Below are 21,207 nucleotides of genomic sequence, written 5' to 3'. Positions count from 1 at the left end.
TACAGACATGGTTGAAAACATCTGTGAAAAAAAGATGGTTTATGAAAATAATGTTAGACATTGAAACTGAAGATGCACAATCACAAGTCAGGATGAAAAATAACCAACGAATGCTATTTTATTACATTACAAATTATACAAACATTTGTTATAAAATACACAATTTCCTCTGGAAATAAAATAAGGAAATAAAAAATGAAACGCATCCAGAAGGATTTTTTAAATACATTTTTTTTAATGCAGCTTGCTGATCAGTTGTGCCAATCAGGATCCAGGATCCAGGAAATGTAACAAGCCATTGATGTCCTGATTTTCATCCATGGATCCGTCTCTAAAACCAGAGATGGAACACATTTAAAAATTTGTCGACAGCATGGTTAACTGACAACACTAACTGATCGTCACATGCATCAAAAAACAAGAAAGCAAAATAATTTTTTTGATAGGATGTTCTCTGTGATTCTTAATGTAAACATTTAGGGCAGTAGTGTATCTGTACAGGCACTCCAGTTATCAGTTCCTTCATAACACTGCAGCAGTGTGATGGCTCTCCAGTCCCGCTACTGCTATGCAAACCCAATAAAAGTTTATCTGTAGTGACTTTGGGTAAGAAAAGGCTGTACTAAATGGATGCCATTTATACAGTGCAGCAGCCGTGCTACTCATACATGTTCTATGCTGGTGGTGTCCTCCATAATTCCTCCTCATTCCCACTTGTAAATTTTGAGCATCTTCTCAGTGAGAGAGGCCAGGTAACTGCCCTGGTTCACCTCAAATGGACAGATGTCCAACACTGGGAGGTCAGCAGACAACTTCTGAATCAGGGATCCACTCCCTGCATCCCACACCTGGGGAAAAAAGATGACATCATTAGAAACAATGGCTCAATGTGAAGCTCGAGACAGTTATATAATTCAAACTATTCCCCCAAATGCCTCAAAACAGAGTCAAGCCTCTCACTTTATGGATTTCTTTCTAACCACAAAACAGTTGAACCATTTGGGAAGAATCAATCTCAACTGAGCCTAACTTCTAATAATAAATCAGCCAACCTGGAAAAAGTGCTAGTTTTTGTTGTTGCAGGCTGTCAATCCTAGATCAAACAATGGGGTAATACAAAGTAAGGCCGGATGTCACGTAAAATTAAGTGGTCAAAGGTCAAATATGGTTAAAATGGTCATAATGGAAATAGTAATAGATTTAGGGCAAATATCCTGAAATTCTTAACTAAAACTGAGTAGATGATCAAACAGACTCAATGCATTAAAACAGAAAAGCACGTGGAGACTCCTTCAAATAAGTGGATTCGGATATTTCAGCCACATCCGTTGCAGACAGGTGTATTAAAAAATAAATGTTAAAAAAAAAAAATAGAAAAAAATAATAATAATCGAGCACAGCCATGCAATCTCCATAGACAAACATTTGCAGTTGAATAGCCTTACTGATGAGCTCAGTGACTTTCAATGTGATACCATCATAGGATGTCACCTTTCCAACAACTCAGTTCATCAAACTTCTGCCCTGCTAGAGCTGCCCCGGACAACTGTAAGTGCTGTTACTGTGAAGTGGAAGAGTCTAGAAGCAACAACTGCTCAAACACTAAGTGGTAGGCCACACAAGCTCACAGAATGGGACCGCCAAGTGCTGAAGCATAAAAATATTCTGCCCTGAGATGCAACACTCACTACTGTATTCCAAACTGCCTCTGGAAGTAACGTCAGCAAAATAACTGTTTGACGGGCGCTTCATGTAATGGGTTTCCATGGCCGTGCAGCCGCACTCAAGCCCTAAGATCACCATACGCAATTCCAAGCGTCGGCTGGAGTGGTGTAAAGCTAGGGCAGTAGAAACACATTCTCTGGAGTGATGAATCACACTTCACCATCTGGCAGTCCAAAAGGGCAAATCTGGGTTTGAATGCATAGTGCCAACTGTGGAGTTTGGTGGAGGAGGAATAATGGTCTGGGGATGATTTTCATGGTTCGGGCTAGGCCCCTTAGTCTTCACTCTACATCATACAATGACAATTCAGATGATTCTGTGCTTCCAACTTCGTGGCAACAGTTTGGGAAAGGCCCTTTCCTGTTTCAATATGATAATGCCCACGTGCACAAAGCGAGGTCCATACAGAAATGGTTTGTTGAGCTCAGTGTGGAAGAACTTGACTGGCCTTCAGAGGTCTGACCTCAACCCCATCAAACACCTTTGGGATGAATTGGAATGCCAACTGCAAGCCAGGCCTAATCCCCCTGACCTCACTAATACTCGTGGCTGTATGGAATTGAGTCCTGCAGCAATTTTTTTATTTCACCTTTATTTAACCAGGTGGGCAAGTTGAGATCAAGTTCTCATTTACAATTGCGACCTGGCCAAGATAAAGCAAAGCAGTTCGACACATACAACAACACAGAGTTACACATGGAGTCAATAATATAGTAGAAAAATAAGTCTATATACAATGGAGGTGAGACAAGGGAGGTAAAGGCAAAAATAAAGGCCATGGTGGCGAAGTAAATACAATATAGCAAGTAAAACACTGGAATGGTAGATTTGCAGTGGAAGAATGTGCAAAGTAGAGATAGAAATAATTGGGTGCAAAGGAGCAAAATAACTAAATACAGTAGGGGAAGAGGTAGTTGTTTGGGCTAAATTATAGATGGGCTATGTACAGGTGCAGTGATCTGTTCTGACAGCTGGTGCTTAAAGCTAGTGAGGGAGACAAGTGTTTCCAGTTTGAGATGTTTGTAGTTCGTTCCAGTCATTGGCAGCAGAGAACTGGAAGGAGAGGCGGCCAAAGGAGGAATTGGCTTTGGGGGTGACCAGAGATATACCTGCTGGAGCGCGTGCTACAGGTGGGTGCTGCTATGGTGACAGCGAGTTGAGGTAAGGGGAGACTTTACCTAGCAGGGTCTTGTAGATGACATGGAGCCAGTGGGTTTGGCGACGAGTATGAAGCGAGGGCCAGCCAACGAGAGCGTACGGGTCGCAGTGGTGTGTAGTATATGGGGCTTTGGTGACAAAACAGATGGCACAGTGATAGTAAACCAGATGCAGTCTGAGTAGAGTGTTGGAGGCTATTTTGTAGATGACATCGCCAAAGTCGAGGATCGGTAGGATGGTCAGTTTTACAAGGGTATGTTTGGCAGCATGAGTGAAGGATGCTTTGTTGCAAAATAGGAAGCCAATTCTAGATTCAACTTTGGATTGGAGATGTTTGATGTGAGTCTGGAAGGAGAGTTTACAGTCTAAGCAGACACCTAGCTATTTGTAGTTGTCTACATATTCTAAGTCAGAACCATCCAGAGTAGTGATGCTGGACTGGCGGGCAGGTGCAGGCGTCGATCGGTTGAAGAGCATGCATTTAGTTTTACTTGTATTTAAGAGCAGTTAGAGGCCACGGAATGAGAGTTGTATGGCATTGAAGCTCATCTGGAGGGTTGTTAACAGTGTCCAAAGAAGGGCCAGAAGTATACAGAATGGTGTCGTCTGCGTAGAGGTGGATCAGAGACTCACCAGCAGCAAGAGCGACATCATTGATGTCTACAGAGAAGAGAGTCGGCCCAAGAATTGAACCCTGTGGCACCCCCATAGAGGTTCAATGTTCCAACATCTAGTGGAAAGCCTTGCCAGAAGAGTGGAGGCAGTTATAGCAGCAAAGGTGGGGACCAACTCCATATGTTTACATCTCTGTTAGTGAGCATTTCTCCTTTACCAATATAATCAATCCACCTGACAGGTGGATATCACGAAGCTAATTAAACAGCATGTTCATTACACAGGTGCACGCACCTTGTACTGGGGACAATAACGTGCCACTAAAATGTACCGTTTTGGAACTAAACACAATACCACAGATGTTTCAAGTTGAGGTAGAGTGCAATTGTCATGGTGACTGCAGGAATGTCCATCAGAGCTGTTGCCAAATAATTTTAAGTTCATTTCTCTATCATAAGCCACTTCCAACGTCGTTTTAGAGAATTTGGAAGTACGTCCAACCGGCCTCACAACCGCAGACCAGGTGTATGGCATCGTGCAGGCGAGCAGTTTGATGTCAACGTTGTGAACAGAGTGCACCATGGTGGCGGTGGGGTTATGATATGGGCAGGCACAAGTTACGGACAACAGACAGAGATACTGTGACGAGATCCTGAGGCCCATTGTTGTGCCATTCATCCGCAGCTATCACTTCATGTTTCAGCATGGCCCCATGTCACAAGGATCTATACATAATTCCTGGAAGCTGAAAATGTCCCAGTTCTTCTATGGCCTGCATACTCACCAGACATGACAGCCATTGAGCATGTTTGGAGATGCTCTGGATCAATAGCGTGTTCCAGTTCAAGCCAAATTAAAGCAACTTCGCACAGCCATTGAAGAGGAGTGGGACAATATTAAACAATCAAAAGCCTGATCAACTCTATGCGAAGGACATGTGTCACACTGCATGAAGCAAATGCTGGTCAAACCAGATAGTAACTGGTTCTGATCCACGACCTTACCTTTTAGTTGTTTTAGGTATATGTGACCAACATATTTGTACTCCCAGTCATGTGAAATCCATAGATAAAGCCTAATGCATTTATTTAAATTGACTGAGTTCTTTATATGACCTAAAAAAAAACATTTTTTTTTAATCGTAGAAATTGTTGCATGTATATTAGTTTCCTGTAATTGAACATTCAGATGTGTTCAGTTACAGTTGGTCTGTAGCGCCACTTAAGACCAATCTCAAATGATGTAGAGCCTCTCAGAAAACTACAGGAGACCCCATTGACCCAGGAGAATATTACCTCGTAAGATTGGGACTTTCTGGGCCAGAGAAATTGAAACTGTAATGCTATTTTTAAGTGGGAAAAAGTAGAAGCAGACAAAAAGGATGGATGGTCGCAGATCCTATCCAAATTTACTGAGCAAGTCAATACAAACTTAAATCATACTTTAAATCTTAAATACATAGACTATGGAATAAACATATTTATAGTTGCTTTTGGTGTAATTATTATCTTCAAAGCCATGCATATAAACAGATAAAGCATACAGCATGTTCCATCATATTGGTAAAACTTGGGCATTAGCAAACCAAAATAATTCTCCGACCGTATAGATTCCCACTAACTACTCAGAGAGACACTTCTGAACAATAAGCACATCATCTTGTGAGGATCAGACATTCTGGGGCAGAGATATTGGGACTGAGGGGTCATGTGTAAATGCAGTCAAAGTTGACATTTTTTGGGGTAATGATGAATCTCAACCATAGTAACTGAATAAAGTAAAAATACACACAAAATTGCATCCATGCCAGTGGCTCACCATGATGGAGTTGGTGGCCTCGTCCCCGGCACACACCAGAGTGGAGCCCTCCCCGGCCGGGCTTCTGAACACGGCATTCTTGGTGAGCAGCTTGCAGGAGGAGCCAGCGCTGAATGTCTGGACTGGGTAGCAGGAACACGAGGGTTCCTGAGTCGCGTCCTGCTGGGGGGTCCTGTTCAGCTCCATCAGAACACAGCGCAGCGATGGCTTGGAGCGCCCTGGACAGGATCAAACACAGAGACGGTCAGTCTAAATACGAGAGCTAGTGGTCACCTACCCTGGTCCTGGAGAGCTAAATGGGGAGTATAGGCTTTTGTTACAGCCCAGCACAAGCTAAAACAAAACACCTGCTTTGGAATATAAGAATTATTCCAGCAAACAGAGAGATGCCAGGACAACAAAGACCCAGTACTATGTAAAAAGCTGAAAAAAAATGCCTATACATCTTATTACATTTACAGTACCAGTCTAAAGTTTGGTCACTCAAGGGTTCTTCTTTATTTTTACTATTTTCTTCATTGTAGAATAATAGTGAAAGACATTAAAACTATGAAATAACATACAGAATCATGTAGTAACCAACCAAACAAACAAAAAAAGCTATTTTATATTTGAGATTCTTCAAAGTAGCTTTGCACACTCTTGGCATTCACTCAACCAGCTTCACCTGGAATGCTTTTCCAACAGTCTTGAAGGAGTTCCCACATATGCTGAGCACTTGTTGGCTGATTTTCCTTCACTATGCGGTCCAACTCATCCCAAACCATCTCAATTGGATGATTGTGGAGGCCAGGTCATCTGATGCAGCACTCCATCACTCACCTTCTTGGTCAAATAGCCCTTAGACAGCCTGGAGATGTGTTGGGTCATTATCCTGTTGAAAAACAAATGATAGTTCTAAGCCCAAACCAGATGGGATGGCGTATTGCTGCAGAATGCTGTGGTAGCCATGCTGGTTAAGTGTGCCTTGAATTCTATATAAATCACAGACACAGTCACCAGCAAAGTAGCCCCACACCTCCATGCATCACGGTGGGAACCACACATGCAGAGGCCATCTGTTCACTTACTCTGCGTCTCACAAAGACACGGTGGTTGGAACCAAAAAATCTCTAATTTGGACTTATCAGACCAAAAAGGACAGATTTCCACCGGTCTAATGTCCATTACTTGTGTTTCTTGGCCCAAGCAAGTCTCTCCTTCTTATTGGTGTCCTTTAGTAGTGGTTCCTTGGCGCAATTGGACTATGAAGGCCTGATTCACGCAGCCTCCACTGAACAGTTGATGTTGAGATGCGTCTTAACTGAACTCTGAAGCATTTATTTGGGCTGCAATTTCTGAGGCTTGTAACTCTGATGAACTCATCTTCCTTCAATATTGTTGAAAAAGCATTCCAGGTGAAGCTGATTGAGTGAATGCCAAGAGTGTGCAAAGCTGTCAAGGGAAAGGGTGGCTGGTAGTGAGTGAGACAAACTCAGCAAAGACCCTGTCTTTCAAAGACATTTAGTAAAACAAATCCATATATAACTCCACAGATCTTCATTGTAAAGGGGTTTAAACACGGTTTCCCATGCTTGTTCAATGAACCAGAAATTAATGAACATGCACCTGTGGAACAGTCATTAAGACACGAACAGCTTACATTAAGGTCACAGTTATAAAAACTTAGGACACTAAAGAAGACTTTCTTCTGACTCTGAAAAACACCAAAAGAAAGATGCCCAGGGTCCCTGCTCATCTGCGTGAACGTGCCTTAGGCATGAGGACTGCAGATGTGGCCAGGGCAATAAATTGCAATGTCCGTACTGTGAGACGCCTAAGACAGCACTACAGGGAGACAGGACGGGCAGCTGATCATCTTCGCAATAGCAGACCACGTGTAAAACCTGCACAGGATTGGTACATCCGAACATCACACCTGCTGGACAGGTACATGATGGAAACAACAACTGCCCGAGTTACACCAGGAACGCACAATCCCTCCATCAGTGCTCAGACTGTGCGCAACGGGCTGAGCAATGATGGACTGAGGGCTTGTAGGCCTGTTGTAAGGCAGCTGTTGTCTCACCAGGGGTGATGGTCGGATTTGCGTTTATCGTCGAAGGATTGAGCGTTACACTGAGGGGTCGATTTGGAGGTGGAGGGTCCGTCATGGTCTGGGGCGGTGTATCACAGCATCATCGGACTGAGCTTCTTGTCATTGCAGGCAATCTCAATGCTGTGTGTTACATTGAAGACATCCTCCTCCCTCATGTGGTACCCTTCCTGCAGGCTCATCCTGACATGACCCTCAGCATGACAATGCCACCAGCCATACTGCTCGTTCTGTGCGTGATTTCCTGCAAGACAGGAATGTCCGTGTTCTGCCAAGAGCCCAGATCTCATTCCCATTGAGCACGTCTGGGACCTGTTGGATCGGAGGGTGAGTGCTAGGGCCATTCCCCCCAGAAATGTCCGGGAAATTGCAGGTGCCTTGGTGGAAAAGTGGGGTAACATCTCACAGCAAGAACTGGCTAATCTGGTAGTCCATGAGGAGGAGATGCACTGCAGTACTTAATGCAGCAGGTGGCCATACCAGATACTGTTACTTTTGATTTTGAACGCCCTGTTCAGGGACACATTATTCAATTTCTCTTAGTCACATGTCTGTGGAACTTGTTCAGTTCATGTTTCAGTTGCTGAACCTTATGTTCATACAAATATTTACACATGTTAAGTTTGCTGAAAATAAATGCAGTTGACAGTGAGAGGATGTTTCTTTTTTTGATAGCGAGATATATATAGATATATCCGTCTCTCGATCCCAGCTGATGAGCAAATCCAAGATGGTAGCCAGTCTGTCCGTTTGTATGTGTGATTCTTGATCAGAGTTAAGAGTTGTGTTTTAATGACCCTGGTCTATCCGTCTCTCGATCCCAGCTGATGAGCAAATCCAAGATGGTAGCCAATCAGTCTGTCCGTTTGTATGTGTGATTCTTGATCAGAGTTAAGAGTTGTGTTTTAATGACCCTGATCTATCCGTCTCTCGATCCCAGCTGATGAGCAAATCCAAGATGGTAGCCAATCAGTCTGTCCGTTTGTATGTGTGATTCTTGATCAGAGTTAAGAGTTGTGTTTTAATGACCCTGGTCCGGTTTACAGAAGTAAATACTTGATGTGAAGGTGGATGCTGTATATAACTACACCTTCCTGGAGTTGGAACGCAGAGGCAGGAGCGTCTGTCGCCGCACAAGGCTAGGAGCTGAGAAGCGGTTATCGGATTGGAAAACCTGATGCACAGTGGGAACATCTACGTTATACTCAACGTCTACTGGTCGTTGCACACCTGTGCTGAAATACCTCTAAAAACCGTAATCATGCATCTGTTACTGTGCCTGCTCTTTACTCAATGCCATCCTGGATTTAATAGGCTGACTGATCAATGGGTGAGTGAATTATCGTCGCCTTATGCCCTACAACACCCCGACGAGACCATCATGTCAATACCACCAGGAACTTGGTCGCTCTCTGCAATTGCAACATTCTCAAATGCAACCGGACCACTTGATGGCATACCTCCAAAATCTCAAACTATCAAATGACTTTTTTCCTGTGTCGAAAGACTCAGTGTTACTGACAATGGTGCTGGCTCCGCCAAGTCCTCACCCATTGGGCAACTGAGATATATTGTTATGCTTTTATTGTTGATCTCTGGTAATGTGCAACCAAACCCTAGGCCGGTAGATACCATACAATCTCTACCGACTCCCTATGATTTTAAAAACAGAGCAGGTTTTGGCCTCTTGCATGTTAATGTCAGAAGTCTAGTTCCAAAAATAGATTTGAATATGGGCCAAAACAACAAATTCAGACAATGTTTTTATCAGAAACTTGGCTCAAGAAATCCGTGTCAAATACCTTGATTTCTACTGATGGGTACACGGATTTTAGAGCTGATTGGATAAGTAAAGGAAGAGGTGTTTCAATTTATGTTCATCTGAGTTCAACACCTCTGAAATTCACTCGATTTCCAAAGGTAAACATTTTGAATTGCTTGCGGTTAAAGTGAAAGTATATAAGGACTCACACATCACTGTAGTCGGCTGCTACAGACCGCCCTCGGCTTCGGGAGATGCACTTAACTCTTCCTGATGTCCTGCACTAGCAAAATGACTTTGAATTCAATATTTTAGGAGATTTGAACTGGGACATGCTTACATCTGGATTATTTTAAAGAACTGTGTGATTCCCTGAATCCCACTCAATTAATTAATGTGCCAAAAAGACCAAATCACAGAACAAACAAATCAACTCTATTGGACATTATTCTAACGGATACCCCTCACAAATACACATCTGGGATATTCTGTAATGATGTCAATGATCACTGTGCATATTGCTTGTGTTCGGTAAGAAATTACCGAAGCCAAACCCTGTTATATTTTTCTAAGACATTTTAGACAGTTTGATGAGCAAGCATTCTTACATGATCTGTACCATAATATTGACTCCTGATGTTGACACTGCCCGGGACTATTTTTATATGAAATTTGTGATAAGCATGCCCATGTGAAGAAATGTAGAAATCAGTGGAAAGGCCAATACCTGGTTTTCAGATAACTTGGCAGAATGAATTAGAAAGAGAAATATATACAGTTGAAGTCGGAAGTTTACATACACCTTAGCCAAATACGTTTAAACTCAGTTTTTCACAATTCCTGACATGTAATCCAACCAAAAATTCCCTGTTTTAGGTCAGTTAGGATCACCACTTCATTTTAAGAATGTGAAATGTCAGGATAATAGTAGAGAGAATGATTTATTTCAGCTTTTATTTCTTTCGTCACATTCCCAGTGGGTCAGAATTTTTCATACACTCAATTAGTATTTGGTAGTATTGCCTTTAAATTGTTTAACTTGGGTCAAACGTTTCAGATAGCCTTCCACAAGCTTCCCACAATAAGTTGGGTGAATTTTGGCCCATTCCTCCTGACAGAGCGAGCTGGTGTAACTGAGTCAGGTTAGTAGAACACCTTGCTCGCACACACAAATTTTCTATAGGATTGAGGTCAGGGCTTTGTGATGGCAACTCCAATACCTTAACTTTGTTGTCCTTAAGCTATTTTACCACAACTTTGGAAGTATGCTTGTGGTCATTGTCCATTTGGAAGACCCAATTGCCACCAAGCTTCAAATTCCGGACTGATGCCTTGAGATGTTGCTTCAATATATCCACATAATTTCCCATCCTTTTGATGCCATCCATTTTGTGAAGTGCACCAGTCCCTCCTGCAGCAAAGCACCCCAACAACATGATGCTGCCACTCCCGTGCTTTACGGTTGGGATGGTGTTCTTCAGCTTGGAAGCCTCCCCCTTTTTCCTCCAAACAGAATGGTAATTATGGCCAAACAGTTCTATTTTTGTTTCATCGGACCTGAGGACATTTCTCCAAAAAGTACAATCTTTGTCCCTATGTAGTTGCAAACAGTAGTCTGGCTTTTTTTATGGCGGGTTTGGAGCAGTGGCTTCTTCCTTGCTGAGCGGCCTTTCAGGTTATGTCGATATTGGACTCGTTTTACTGCGGATGTAGATACTTTTGTACCCATTTCCTCCAGCATCTTCACAAGGTCCTTTTCTGTTGTTCTGTGATTGATTTGCACTTTTCACACCAAAGTACATTCATCTCTAGGAGACAGATCGAGTCTCCTTCCTGAGCGGTAGGATGGCTGTGTGGTCCCATGGTATTTATACTTGGGTACTACTGTTTGTACAGATGAACGTGATACCTTCAGGCGTTTGGAATTTGCTCCCAAGGATGAACCAGACTTGTGGAGGTCTACAATTTGTTTTCTGAAGTCTTGGCTGATTTCTTTTGATTTTCCTATGATGTCAAGCAAAGAGGCACTGAGTTTGAAGGTAGGCCTTGAAATACATCCACAGGTACACCACCAATTGACTCAAATTATGTCAAATTAGCCTATCAGAATCTTCTAAAGCCATGACATCATTTTATGGAATTTTCCAAGCTGTTTAAAAGGCACAGTCAACTTAGTGTATGTAAACTTCTGACCCACTGGAATTGTGATACAGTGGATTATAAGTGAAACAATCTGTCTATAACTCTGTTTGTGGATTTATCAAAGGCCTTTGATTCAGTTAACCACAAATTGTTGCTAGCTAGACTCAAAAACATTGGTCTCAGTGAAGGGGCAGCAAATATGCAGATGAAACATTCATATATTCATGTGCTCCTTCTCTGGTTCAGGCTGTTGAAGAACTCCAGACTGCTTTTGTCACTGCAGGCCTCTTAATGTTCTCAAACTGGTCTTGAATGTACAAAAAACTAAATTCATGACCTTTACCAGAGCTAGAACTCTGCCAGAGAAGGTTGTCACATCTGGTGGCTTAACCACTGAAAAAGTGTCCCCCTACAAACACTTAGGTATTTGGTTGATGACAAGTTGTCCTTTAAAGTGGATAATCTTGAGACAAAGCTTCAAAGTAGTTTTTCTTTTCGTAATAAGGATTGCTTCCCGCTTATGGCTAGAAAGAATCTTGTTCAGGCCACTTCTCTCTGTAATTGATTATGGTGACTTGTATATGCATGCAGCCTCCTCTGTCTTACAGAGACTGGACACTTTATCATCTTGTATATGCATGCAGCCTCCTCTGTCTTACAGAGACACTTTATCATGCATCTTAGCACGTTATTACAAAATGCCAAGTCACTCACCCACCATTGCAACAAATGGTAGGTCGGACCTCAATATATATGCACAGAAAAACACGTGTGTGCTCATCTACAAAGCCTTTTTGGGTAAACTCCCTCTTTACCTCTGTAGTCTGGTCTCCTACACCACCAGCAGTCACCATACCCAGTCTGCTAGGTGGTTGCTACTTAAATCCCCAGGACATTCACAGTATTAGGCAAGACTTCCTTCTCTTCTTGTGCACCAGAGGCATGGAATAGTCTACAATCCATGCTTCATCTAGATATGTTAGTGACCCTGAATGAATTTAAAATATTGATTGAAGACTGTTACGGAGGAGTGTAAATGCTTTTTTTTAGGTTAGATCATGTATGTTTTAATGATGTAATGTATTAATTGTTGCTGCCTTCTTGGCCAGGTCTCCCTTGAAAAAGAAACTATGGGTCTCAATGGGCTTCTCCTGGTAAAAAATAAATAAATATATATCACACTACCATTCAAAAGCTTGGAGTCACATAGAAATGTCTTTTTTAAACAAGAACATTTTTTGTCTATTAAAATAATATAAAATGTATCCGACATAATGCACCGGGGCCTCCCACTCCTCTTTCTGTTCTGGTTAGAGCCAGTTTGCGCTGTTCTGTGAAGGGAGTAGTACACAGAGTTGTATGAGATCTTCAGTTTCTTGGCAATTTCTCGCATGGAATAGCCTTTATTTATCATAACAAGAATAGCCTGACGAGTTTCAGAAGAAAGTTAAGTTTCTGGCCATTTTGAGCCTGTAATTGAACACACAAATGCTGAGGATCCAGATACTCAACTAGTCTAAAGAAGGACAGTTGTATTTCTTCTTTAATCGGGACAACAGTTTTCAGCTGTGCTAAAATAATTGCCAAAGGGTTTTCTAATGATCAATTAGTCTTTTAAAATTATAAACTTGGATTAGCTAACATAACATGCCATTGGAAAACAGGAGTGATGGTTGTTGACAATGCGCCTCTGTATGCCTATGTAGATATTAAAAAATGTTAAACAGCTGCAATAGTCATTTACAACATTAATGTCTACACTGTATTTCTGATCAATTTGATGTTATTTTAAAATGGACAAAAAAAAATATATATAATTAGCTTTTTTTCCCCGAAAACAAGGACATTTCTAAATGACCCCAAACTTTTGAACGGTAGTGTATAGACATTTATTTAGGCCCTTCATTGCCCCTCATAGTCCTCCCCAGGATGGTATAGTCTCACCTGGTCTGTAGGTGACCAAACAGTGTCTGCTCTCTGGCTGCACCTGGATGTCTGTGCAGCCTCCTGTCTCCAGGGGCAACATGTGGGGTCTGTAGGTGGTCCCGCCTACTTGCTCCCAGAAGCAGCCCCCATCCAGAGAGCCTGCGATGAGGCCACCACATGGGAACGAGCTGGAGGCGGCGCGAGGCACATAGGACAGGGATGCCACGGGACACCTGGGAGAAGCCAGAGGTCACGGTTGGTTTTAAAAATCACACTGCATACTAAAATTGTATAACATATTATAATATATTACACTATGTGAATTACATTTCACACACAAACAAATAAAATAACCAAATCTAAGCCCAGAAATGTACCTGGTCAGATCCTGTTGTGAAGAAGGTCAACTCTGGGCCCTACCTAGGTTATACTGACAGGTGTAGTTTAAACTGTGGTGTCGAATACAGACTAGATTACCTTTGCCCGCTGGCCTGGCTGTCAGACTGACCTGGAACGTAGTGGCTGTAGCTCCTGGACATGTGTGCTGGTGTCCCTGGTGTCATACACCAGCACGGAGCCGTTACTGAGACCAGCGTACACATAGTTGTTGTTGTCCAGGCACCAGCAGCAGCTCCACACTGGTTTGCCTGTGTTGTAGGTCTGCACCACTGTGTTGGTCATTAGACTGCAGGAGAATAATGGTACAGTTAGGATATTAGATTTAGAAGGGAAAATACTGTCCTTATTAAACATCAAGGGTTTTGTTATCAATATTAGGTCTGAATGGTTCTTGCAATTCAGAAAAGTTCAATGTTCTTCCCTATCAGAGCCTGGGGCTATGAAGTCAACACCATTCTGGAACACACTGTCCTGATAAATCTCTCTGCTAAGACACAGACTCTCTGCTTAGAATCAGACTATCTGGTTACCTGGTGAGTTTTATGGTGTTGTCCAGGGCAGCGGAGAGCAGGAGGCTGTCGGCCTGTCTGTTGAAGGCCAGGCCTCTGATCTGTTTGACATGGATGGGAATGTACTGGCAGACCTTCAGATTCAACGTGCTCATCTTCTTCACCCCGCAGCCTGGCAGGTAGACACAGAGGGAGGAGGGGGAAGAGAGAGCAAAGGTGGAGAAATTATTCCAAGAGGTAACAAATACTTTCCTTTGATATTTTCACATCTATACAATCTGTGCAAAAAAACAAATGTTCACAGCTATTTTGTACTGAAATCAAAGCTTATCAAAGGTCTTACCGGGCACCAGGCTAGTGTGTGGGGAGGGCTGAGAGGCCAGCAGGCAGCTGAGGGGTTCACAGTAGGACAGCACCCTGCATCCCCCCACCTGGGACACCAGCACGGCCTTGGAGAAGACATAGTGGCCCCCCTGGGTGCTGTCCTGTCTCTGAAAGAGCCCAGAGAGCGATGTCGCTGAGCTCTGTGAGGGCCCACAGCCAGGCTGGGCCATCAGAGTCTTCAGCTCCTGACAGAGGTAGAAGGAAGAAGAAAAAAACAGTGAAAGTCAGCATACAATCATCATAGTGGATTTAGGGGTAGATTCATCTCAATGATTAGGGCTCGGTATTCTAGTCCACCTGATAAATGGGAGACTGGGGGATGACCGGTAAAGCAATGGGAATAAGGTACCTGTAGCTGCTTGTGCAGTTCCCCACATTCGTCTGTCATCACCTGCAGTTTTAGTCGGCACTGCGCTGACTCCAGTTCAGCCTTTCTACGCAGTGAATGCTCTTGCTCCAGTGACCTGCACACAACACATTCAGACACACTCACTCTCAACAGCTCCCTCGCTACAGTAGTGAATCAGGTCAGATTCATGCCAATATCAGCAGTTCAGAAAATAAACTAAAGAGGTGAGCAGCTCCTTCACCTCTTCATACTCTCCTGCTCGGTGTTGTCCAGAGCCCTCAGCTTGCGCGCGTACAGGAGGACGATATCGGTGCGCTTAGTCTTCTTGTTGCACTGCAGACATACAGCAGAAGAGCATTACAAGAGCCAGACGGAGTCTGGTGGGACGCCTTCACGTCACTGTCTGCGTATTAAATCAATTGTTTTTTGGGGGTCATATTTTATGGTGGAATTTTCTCAGATGTAAGTAATTCAGAGGGGATTTCTTAAGTTTCAACTCATTTTTGAATGCTTGAGGAAGCTGCGCCTCCAGCACAGATTCCACCTGGTGCCAGTCACTGCAGTGGAAGTAGGAGCTCGTTTTTTTCCACTTAGGATGGAATAGATTCGCCTTTCTTTCAAATGCTGAGTGCAGACCTTTTCAATTTTCCTGTTCATAGTGGAACCAGGAGCAATTCCAGTCCTCTCCCCCCACACATACCAAGGCTGACAGACAGACATGAAGACACCGACCTGGGGACACCTGGCTCTCTGGCCCTGGCCCTTCACCCAGCGGGCGATGCAGGTGTAGCCAAAGAGATGTCCGCAGCGCAGGGTGGCCAGGCGATGCTCCCCTGACGTGGTCCAGGGCTCAAAGCAGATGGAGCAGGTCTCCCCTTCCCCCTCATCCCCCTGGGACAACCGAAGGGCCGGTGCACTGGAGGCTAGTGGGTCTGATACAACCTAGAGGGGACAGAGAGATTATGACATTTCTGACAGTGCATGGGAATAAATAAAAATGGCACACAATGCTACTAGAGAAACTAATGAGCTAATCATCAACAGCACTGCAGTGCATCTCCTCCTCATGGACTGCACCAGATTTACCAGTTCTTGCTGTGAGATGTTACCCCACTCTTCCACCAAGGCACCTGCAAGTTCCCGGACATTTCTAGGGGGGGGGGGGGCTCTTCGCTGGTCATGGAAATCACACAGCAGCAGTATGGCTGGTGGATCATGTACTCCCGCTCTAGAGTACAGGCCACAGTGTAATGCTCATTCCTTCAATGATAAATCGCGAATCCGACCATCACCCCTGGTGAGACAAACCGCAACTCGTTAGTGAAGAGCAGTGGTCCAGCGACGGTGGGTTTGTGCCCATAGGCGACGCTGTTGCCGGTGATATCTGGTGAGGACCTGCCTTACAGCAGGCCTACAAGCCCTCAGTCCAGCCTCTCTCTGCCTATTGCAGACAGTCTGAGCACTGATGGAGGGATTGTGCATCCTGGTGTAACTCGTTGTTGCCATCCTATACCTGTCCCGCAGGTAGGATGTTCGGATGTACCGATCCTGTGCAGGTGTTGTTACATGTAGTCTGCCACTGCGAGGATGATCAGCTGTCCACCCTGTCTCCCTGTAGCGCTGTCTTATGCGTCTCACAGTACGGACATTTCAATTTATTGCCCTGGCCACATCTGCATACCTCCTTGCAGCATGCCTAAGGCACGTTCACGCAGATGAGCAGGGAGCCTGGGCATCTTTCTTTTGGTGTTTTTCAGAGTCAGTAGAAAGTTCTCTTTAGTGTCCTACATTTTCATAACTGTGACCTTAATTGCCTCCCGTCTGGAAGCTGTTAGTGTTAACTCCACAGGTGCATGGTCATTCATTGTTTATGGTTCATTGAACAAGCATGGGAAACAGTGTTTAAACCCTTTACAGTGAAGATCTGTGAAGTTGTTTGGATTTTTACAAATTATCTTTGAAAGACAGGGTCCTGAATTTTGCTGATTTTAGTATGCCCATCCAAGAGTGTAGGCCAATCACTAGCAATGAATGTGGTCTTACCTCAGGATTCACTTGATTTCCAGTCACGGTCCTCGCAGCCTCTGTGGTTGCATTAGAATCTATACACAGGATGGCATGGTGAGATTCACTCTTTATAGGTTACAGTAGAAAATGGCTATGTATTGATCAGACTTGAGGTTGGTTTACCTGAAGAATAAAGGCCTTCGGGTGGCGTGACTGCAACTGGAGGGTTTGGACGAGGGCTGGAGGGAACGGCCGAGTTGGGAGGCTCTGCTGCTGGCCCCGGAGGATCTGCCTCATCCTCCGACTCGCTCAGCTCCGTCGTACTCCCAGAGTCGCCCTCGGCCTGGTTGGCTGCAGGGACTCGCAGCAGGAAATCCAGGAAGCTGCTAGCACGAGCAGCGGTCTGGGTGGAGGAGTGCTCCCTGAGGCCTGGCCTTGAACCACACAGAAACAATACAGGTACAATCAATGGGTATAACATGGGGTGAAATAGGTACAAATGAAGCATACAATTATGTCTCCAGTATGGATACTCAGTTTAGAGGGAATCCAGTCCAACCATAACTACCTGGCTCTCCGATGCCTCAGGGTGGCTGCTGTGGTGACCCTGGGCTCAATATGACCCTCCCTTCTGATCCTGGACCCAACTTGACCCTCCACTCTGGCTCTGTTCTGACTGAACGCCCAGGTGTTCGGGAGCCGTGGTGGGTCACAGGGAGCTGCATCTGCCTCGTCCTCTGTTTCACTGCCAGAGTCAGGGATGACGATAGGGAGATCTACCTGGTCTGCCACAACATCTGGCTCTGGTTCCCTACTGGGGCCCCCCAGCTGCAAGTCCACCTCCATCGCCTCCATCACCTCCATCTCACAACCTATGGGTGGGGGGCTAAAAATGAATTGCCTTCAATAGGCAGGATAATCCAACTGCCTGAGATGTTTACAAATGATTTCCCTCTTGACTTCAGTGTTCTCAGACACTAGTGTAGCCAACGGTCTTAATTGCAAGCAAACGTGAGTACAGTGAACCAATTCTGACTGAAGCCACAAAGGGTGACAACAAAAATCAGGTTATGTAACTTGCATGCAATGCTAACTTTTGCTATAAATGCCTCATGGCTTAATTTAACTGTCGTACCCCCATCAGAACCCAAAATATAAGGATGTTTTACTCCAATGGTTGTAAACAAACGTCATAGCTTCATAACAAGGTTAAAACATCCCTAACTCGGTCTATGAATTTGAGCGTGATTACTGTTGACCAAAACAGTGGCGGGGATTCGCTTTGTTATTGTTAGAAACTGCAGGTTGGCAGTTTGAAGGTAAAAGTTAGCTACCAGTTAGCTATGTCTATTGTTACCTAACAATTATAACGTTAGTTAGCCACGTGCCACTGCTAACTACGTAGCTAGTTACCGTGCCATAGCCGGCTGCCCGCTACACAGGCTGAGCGAAACAAGAGTCCGAACAGGATTACGGATGTGCAGGTTTTGGAACTGGCAAGTAGTCGACGTTACATTGAGAGCTGAAGTCAACTCCATGGTGAACGAAGTTTACATTGGCGGAAGCCAAAGCAAAGGCCGCTCGGCTACAGTAACGTTGGCTACTCGAAGCAGCAAAAGCTAAAGTACACGAACAACTTGATTATTTGGTGACAGTCTCGAATGTGATCAATGGAATAACGCCACCACGTGGTTTTCATAACTATATACTTTTTTTGGAAATAGCCTAATTGAGCTAGAATGGTAACGTTAGCTAGCTAGTTCACCGCAGTTCAGTCTCTGCTGCTGGCAGTGTTACCGAATATTAGTATAACCAAACCATCCATTGCTTCTTCTTAGGTAGGGTTTATCGGCGGTTGTAAGCCACAGTGCATTACATTACCGACACATACTGTACCGGAGTGTGGGCCAGAGAGAGGGAGAAACTAAATCCTACCTACCAGCCTAGTTGATCTTAAAAAAATAACATGAGACTATATCTAATTACGTTCTACAATATACTATTTAATTTGCTGTGTCCCCTTCTCTCTCTCATTAGACCTCAGCCTCTATTTCCCTCTGATACTACCCACACTGTAGCTATACATGGGCCACGGTCTCTGCTTTCTGGCAATAATCACACTTTCCTGTTGGATCCTTTCCTATCACATGTAAAGTCTTATTTAACCGGCTGTGTCCCACCCGTAATCTTGCAAAAAAAATATATATATAAAAAAATAGCCTCCTCTTCTGTCACATCCTCTCGTCCTCCCAGACTTCTCTGTACCTAAAATAAATACATGTCTACCCATCACTGTCCATTTCAGGCTTTTGCCTTGCTCATTGAAACTACAACATCAATATCCCTGTTTAAATTAGTTGCATGGGCAGTGTAGCATCTCACATCTACTTCTTACCTTGAAAAATTGCGTGTGACCCAAACTATCCTTGCCAGTGTAAAAATTCGTGGGTTACCATGAAAATAGTTAAACTACATTGCTTTTAACCTCAACGGTAAGACATTTGGTGTAATAATCTGATCGCAGTCATAGTTTCTTTGCTATCCCCATTGTCTATTTTGTTCTTCTTCTGTGGGTTATATGGCGGACTACAACCCCAAAAGTGTATTGCCGCCACCAACTGGACGGATTGAAAAAGCAAAACAAGTTCCATTAAAGGGAAGTCCATATGTGATAGGGAAACAAATTTAATCGACCCAAATTAAAAGAGTTAAAAAACTCCCACTTCTTCCATCTTTCAAATCTCCATATCTCCCTTCTCATGCTCTAGGGCCTGAGAGGGTGGTATGGTTTGTGACAATGTTCCATGCCAGGGTTTTTAAAATTAATTAATTTCACCTTTATTTAACCAGGTAGGCAAGTTGAGAACAAGTTCTCATTTACAATGAGACCTGGCCAAGATAAAGCAAAGCAGTTTGACAAATATAACAACACAGAGTTACACATGGAGTAAAACAAACATACCGTCAATAATACAGTAGAAAAATAAGTCTATATACAATTTGAGCAAATGAGGTGAGATAAGGGAGGTAAAGGCAATAAATAGGCCATGGTGGCGAAGTAAATACAATATAGCAATTAAAACACTGGAATGGTAGATTTGACAGTAGATTAGTGTGCAAAGTAGAAATAATGGGGTGCAAAGGAGCAAAATAAATAAATACAGTAGGGGAAGAGATAGTTGTTTGGGCTATTTATAGATAGGCTATGTACAGGTGCGGTGATCTGTGAGCTGCTCTGATAGCTGGTGCTTAAAGCTAGTGATAAGTGTTTCCAGTTTCAGAGATTTTTGTAGTTCGTTCCAGTCATTGGCAGCAGAGAACTGGAAGGAGAGGCGGCCAAAGGAGAAATTGGCTTTGGGGGTGCCAAGTGAGATATACTATGTTGTGTATTTAACCCTCTGTTTCCCCTCATGTCCTTGTCAGAGATTGTTTATTGTTATGTTTGTGTTTCATGGATTGGTGCGTGACGGGTTCTTGTACCAACTTTTATTTTATTATGGACTTTGGTTTTGGAGTTTGTTTTAAGTTATTAAAATATTCCATTTATAACAAGTTTGATTCTCCTGCGCCTAACTTCCCTGCCACCTACACTCACGAAGTGACAATATGTGATTGGTATAAAGGGTCTTAGTTGTGGGGGAACAAACATATGTGTTCCTGGGAGGGTGAGCTTTCAGGAATGGGTCACAATAAATATGCTAGAAGCGATAGAAACCAGGATGTATTTCCCAGAATCTAATAGTGTATATCAATGGTAACTCACGTTATCATGGTTCTATGATACGTGGTCCATTAGGTGGACTGAGAATAAAATACTTTGCACAGCACACATTTAGATTATTGTTGTACGTTTATGTTATGTTTTAATACTGTTTATGCATCAAATATCTTTGAGTATTTTCTCATCTGTGTGAGTGTGACTGAGTTGGGCCTCTGGTGCTTGGCGCAGGCAATTGATTTATGATGGCTTGGTGATAAAACCTACAGCCTGCATTCCATAGAATGAGTTGGTGTTTCTATGAGATACCAGGGATTAGATGTCTCTGGTGTGGACAGTTGATGGGAGGAGCATTGTCTTTGGGGCCAAACCCCTGTTTCTATACAATTAGAACAATCTTCACAGCAAATTGTATCTGGCTGGGGGGGTTACTTCATTCTCCCATTCAAAACACATTCCACACGTCTGTTGTTTGTCACGTGCTCAGAAGGATGTGCGTCGTCTATAAAGGTTGTAACTCAACTCTGCTCGTTGTTTTTCTCAACAGTCACCTCCTGGGGTGGGTGTCGAGGACTCCATTACTGCAGTAATTAACAAATA

At 43.6% G+C, this 21,207-nt stretch overlaps 1 protein-coding gene across 6 annotated transcripts; it reads right to left on the bottom strand.

The window, feature by feature from the left end:
• Positions 1 to 93: 93 nt before the first annotated feature.
• Positions 94 to 19,490, bottom strand: LOC109867457 (E3 ubiquitin-protein ligase RFWD3). Of its 6 annotated transcripts, none has more exons than XM_020456628.2 (14): positions 19,285 to 19,488; positions 17,458 to 17,761; positions 17,073 to 17,323; positions 16,926 to 16,984; positions 15,615 to 15,824; positions 15,124 to 15,215; positions 14,883 to 14,997; positions 14,493 to 14,718; positions 14,171 to 14,321; positions 13,750 to 13,926; positions 13,260 to 13,474; positions 5,317 to 5,534; positions 669 to 848; positions 94 to 331 (listed from the first exon to the last, which is right to left on the bottom strand). In XM_020456628.2, the coding sequence occupies exons 2-13, from the start codon at positions 17,751 to 17,753 to the stop codon at positions 705 to 707; spliced, it is 2,154 nt and encodes a 717-aa protein (XP_020312217.1). In that variant the 5' UTR covers positions 17,754 to 17,761; positions 19,285 to 19,488; the 3' UTR covers positions 94 to 331; positions 669 to 704. The 6 variants fall into 6 exon arrangements, with proteins under 6 accessions (XP_020312217.1, XP_031657225.1, XP_031657226.1 ...); XM_031801365.1 differs by having other exon boundaries at positions 17,458 to 17,775; positions 19,285 to 19,487; XM_031801366.1 differs by having other exon boundaries at positions 771 to 848; positions 19,285 to 19,487.
• Positions 19,491 to 21,207: the final 1,717 nt, after the last annotated feature.

The sequence above is a fragment of the Oncorhynchus kisutch genome, linkage group LG22, assembly GCF_002021735.2.
Source record: "Oncorhynchus kisutch isolate 150728-3 linkage group LG22, Okis_V2, whole genome shotgun sequence".
Taxonomy (NCBI): domain Eukaryota; kingdom Metazoa; phylum Chordata; class Actinopteri; order Salmoniformes; family Salmonidae; genus Oncorhynchus; species Oncorhynchus kisutch.
The sequence above is the reverse complement of the archived record's forward strand: the minus strand, read 5'-3'. Positions and strand labels throughout refer to the sequence as shown.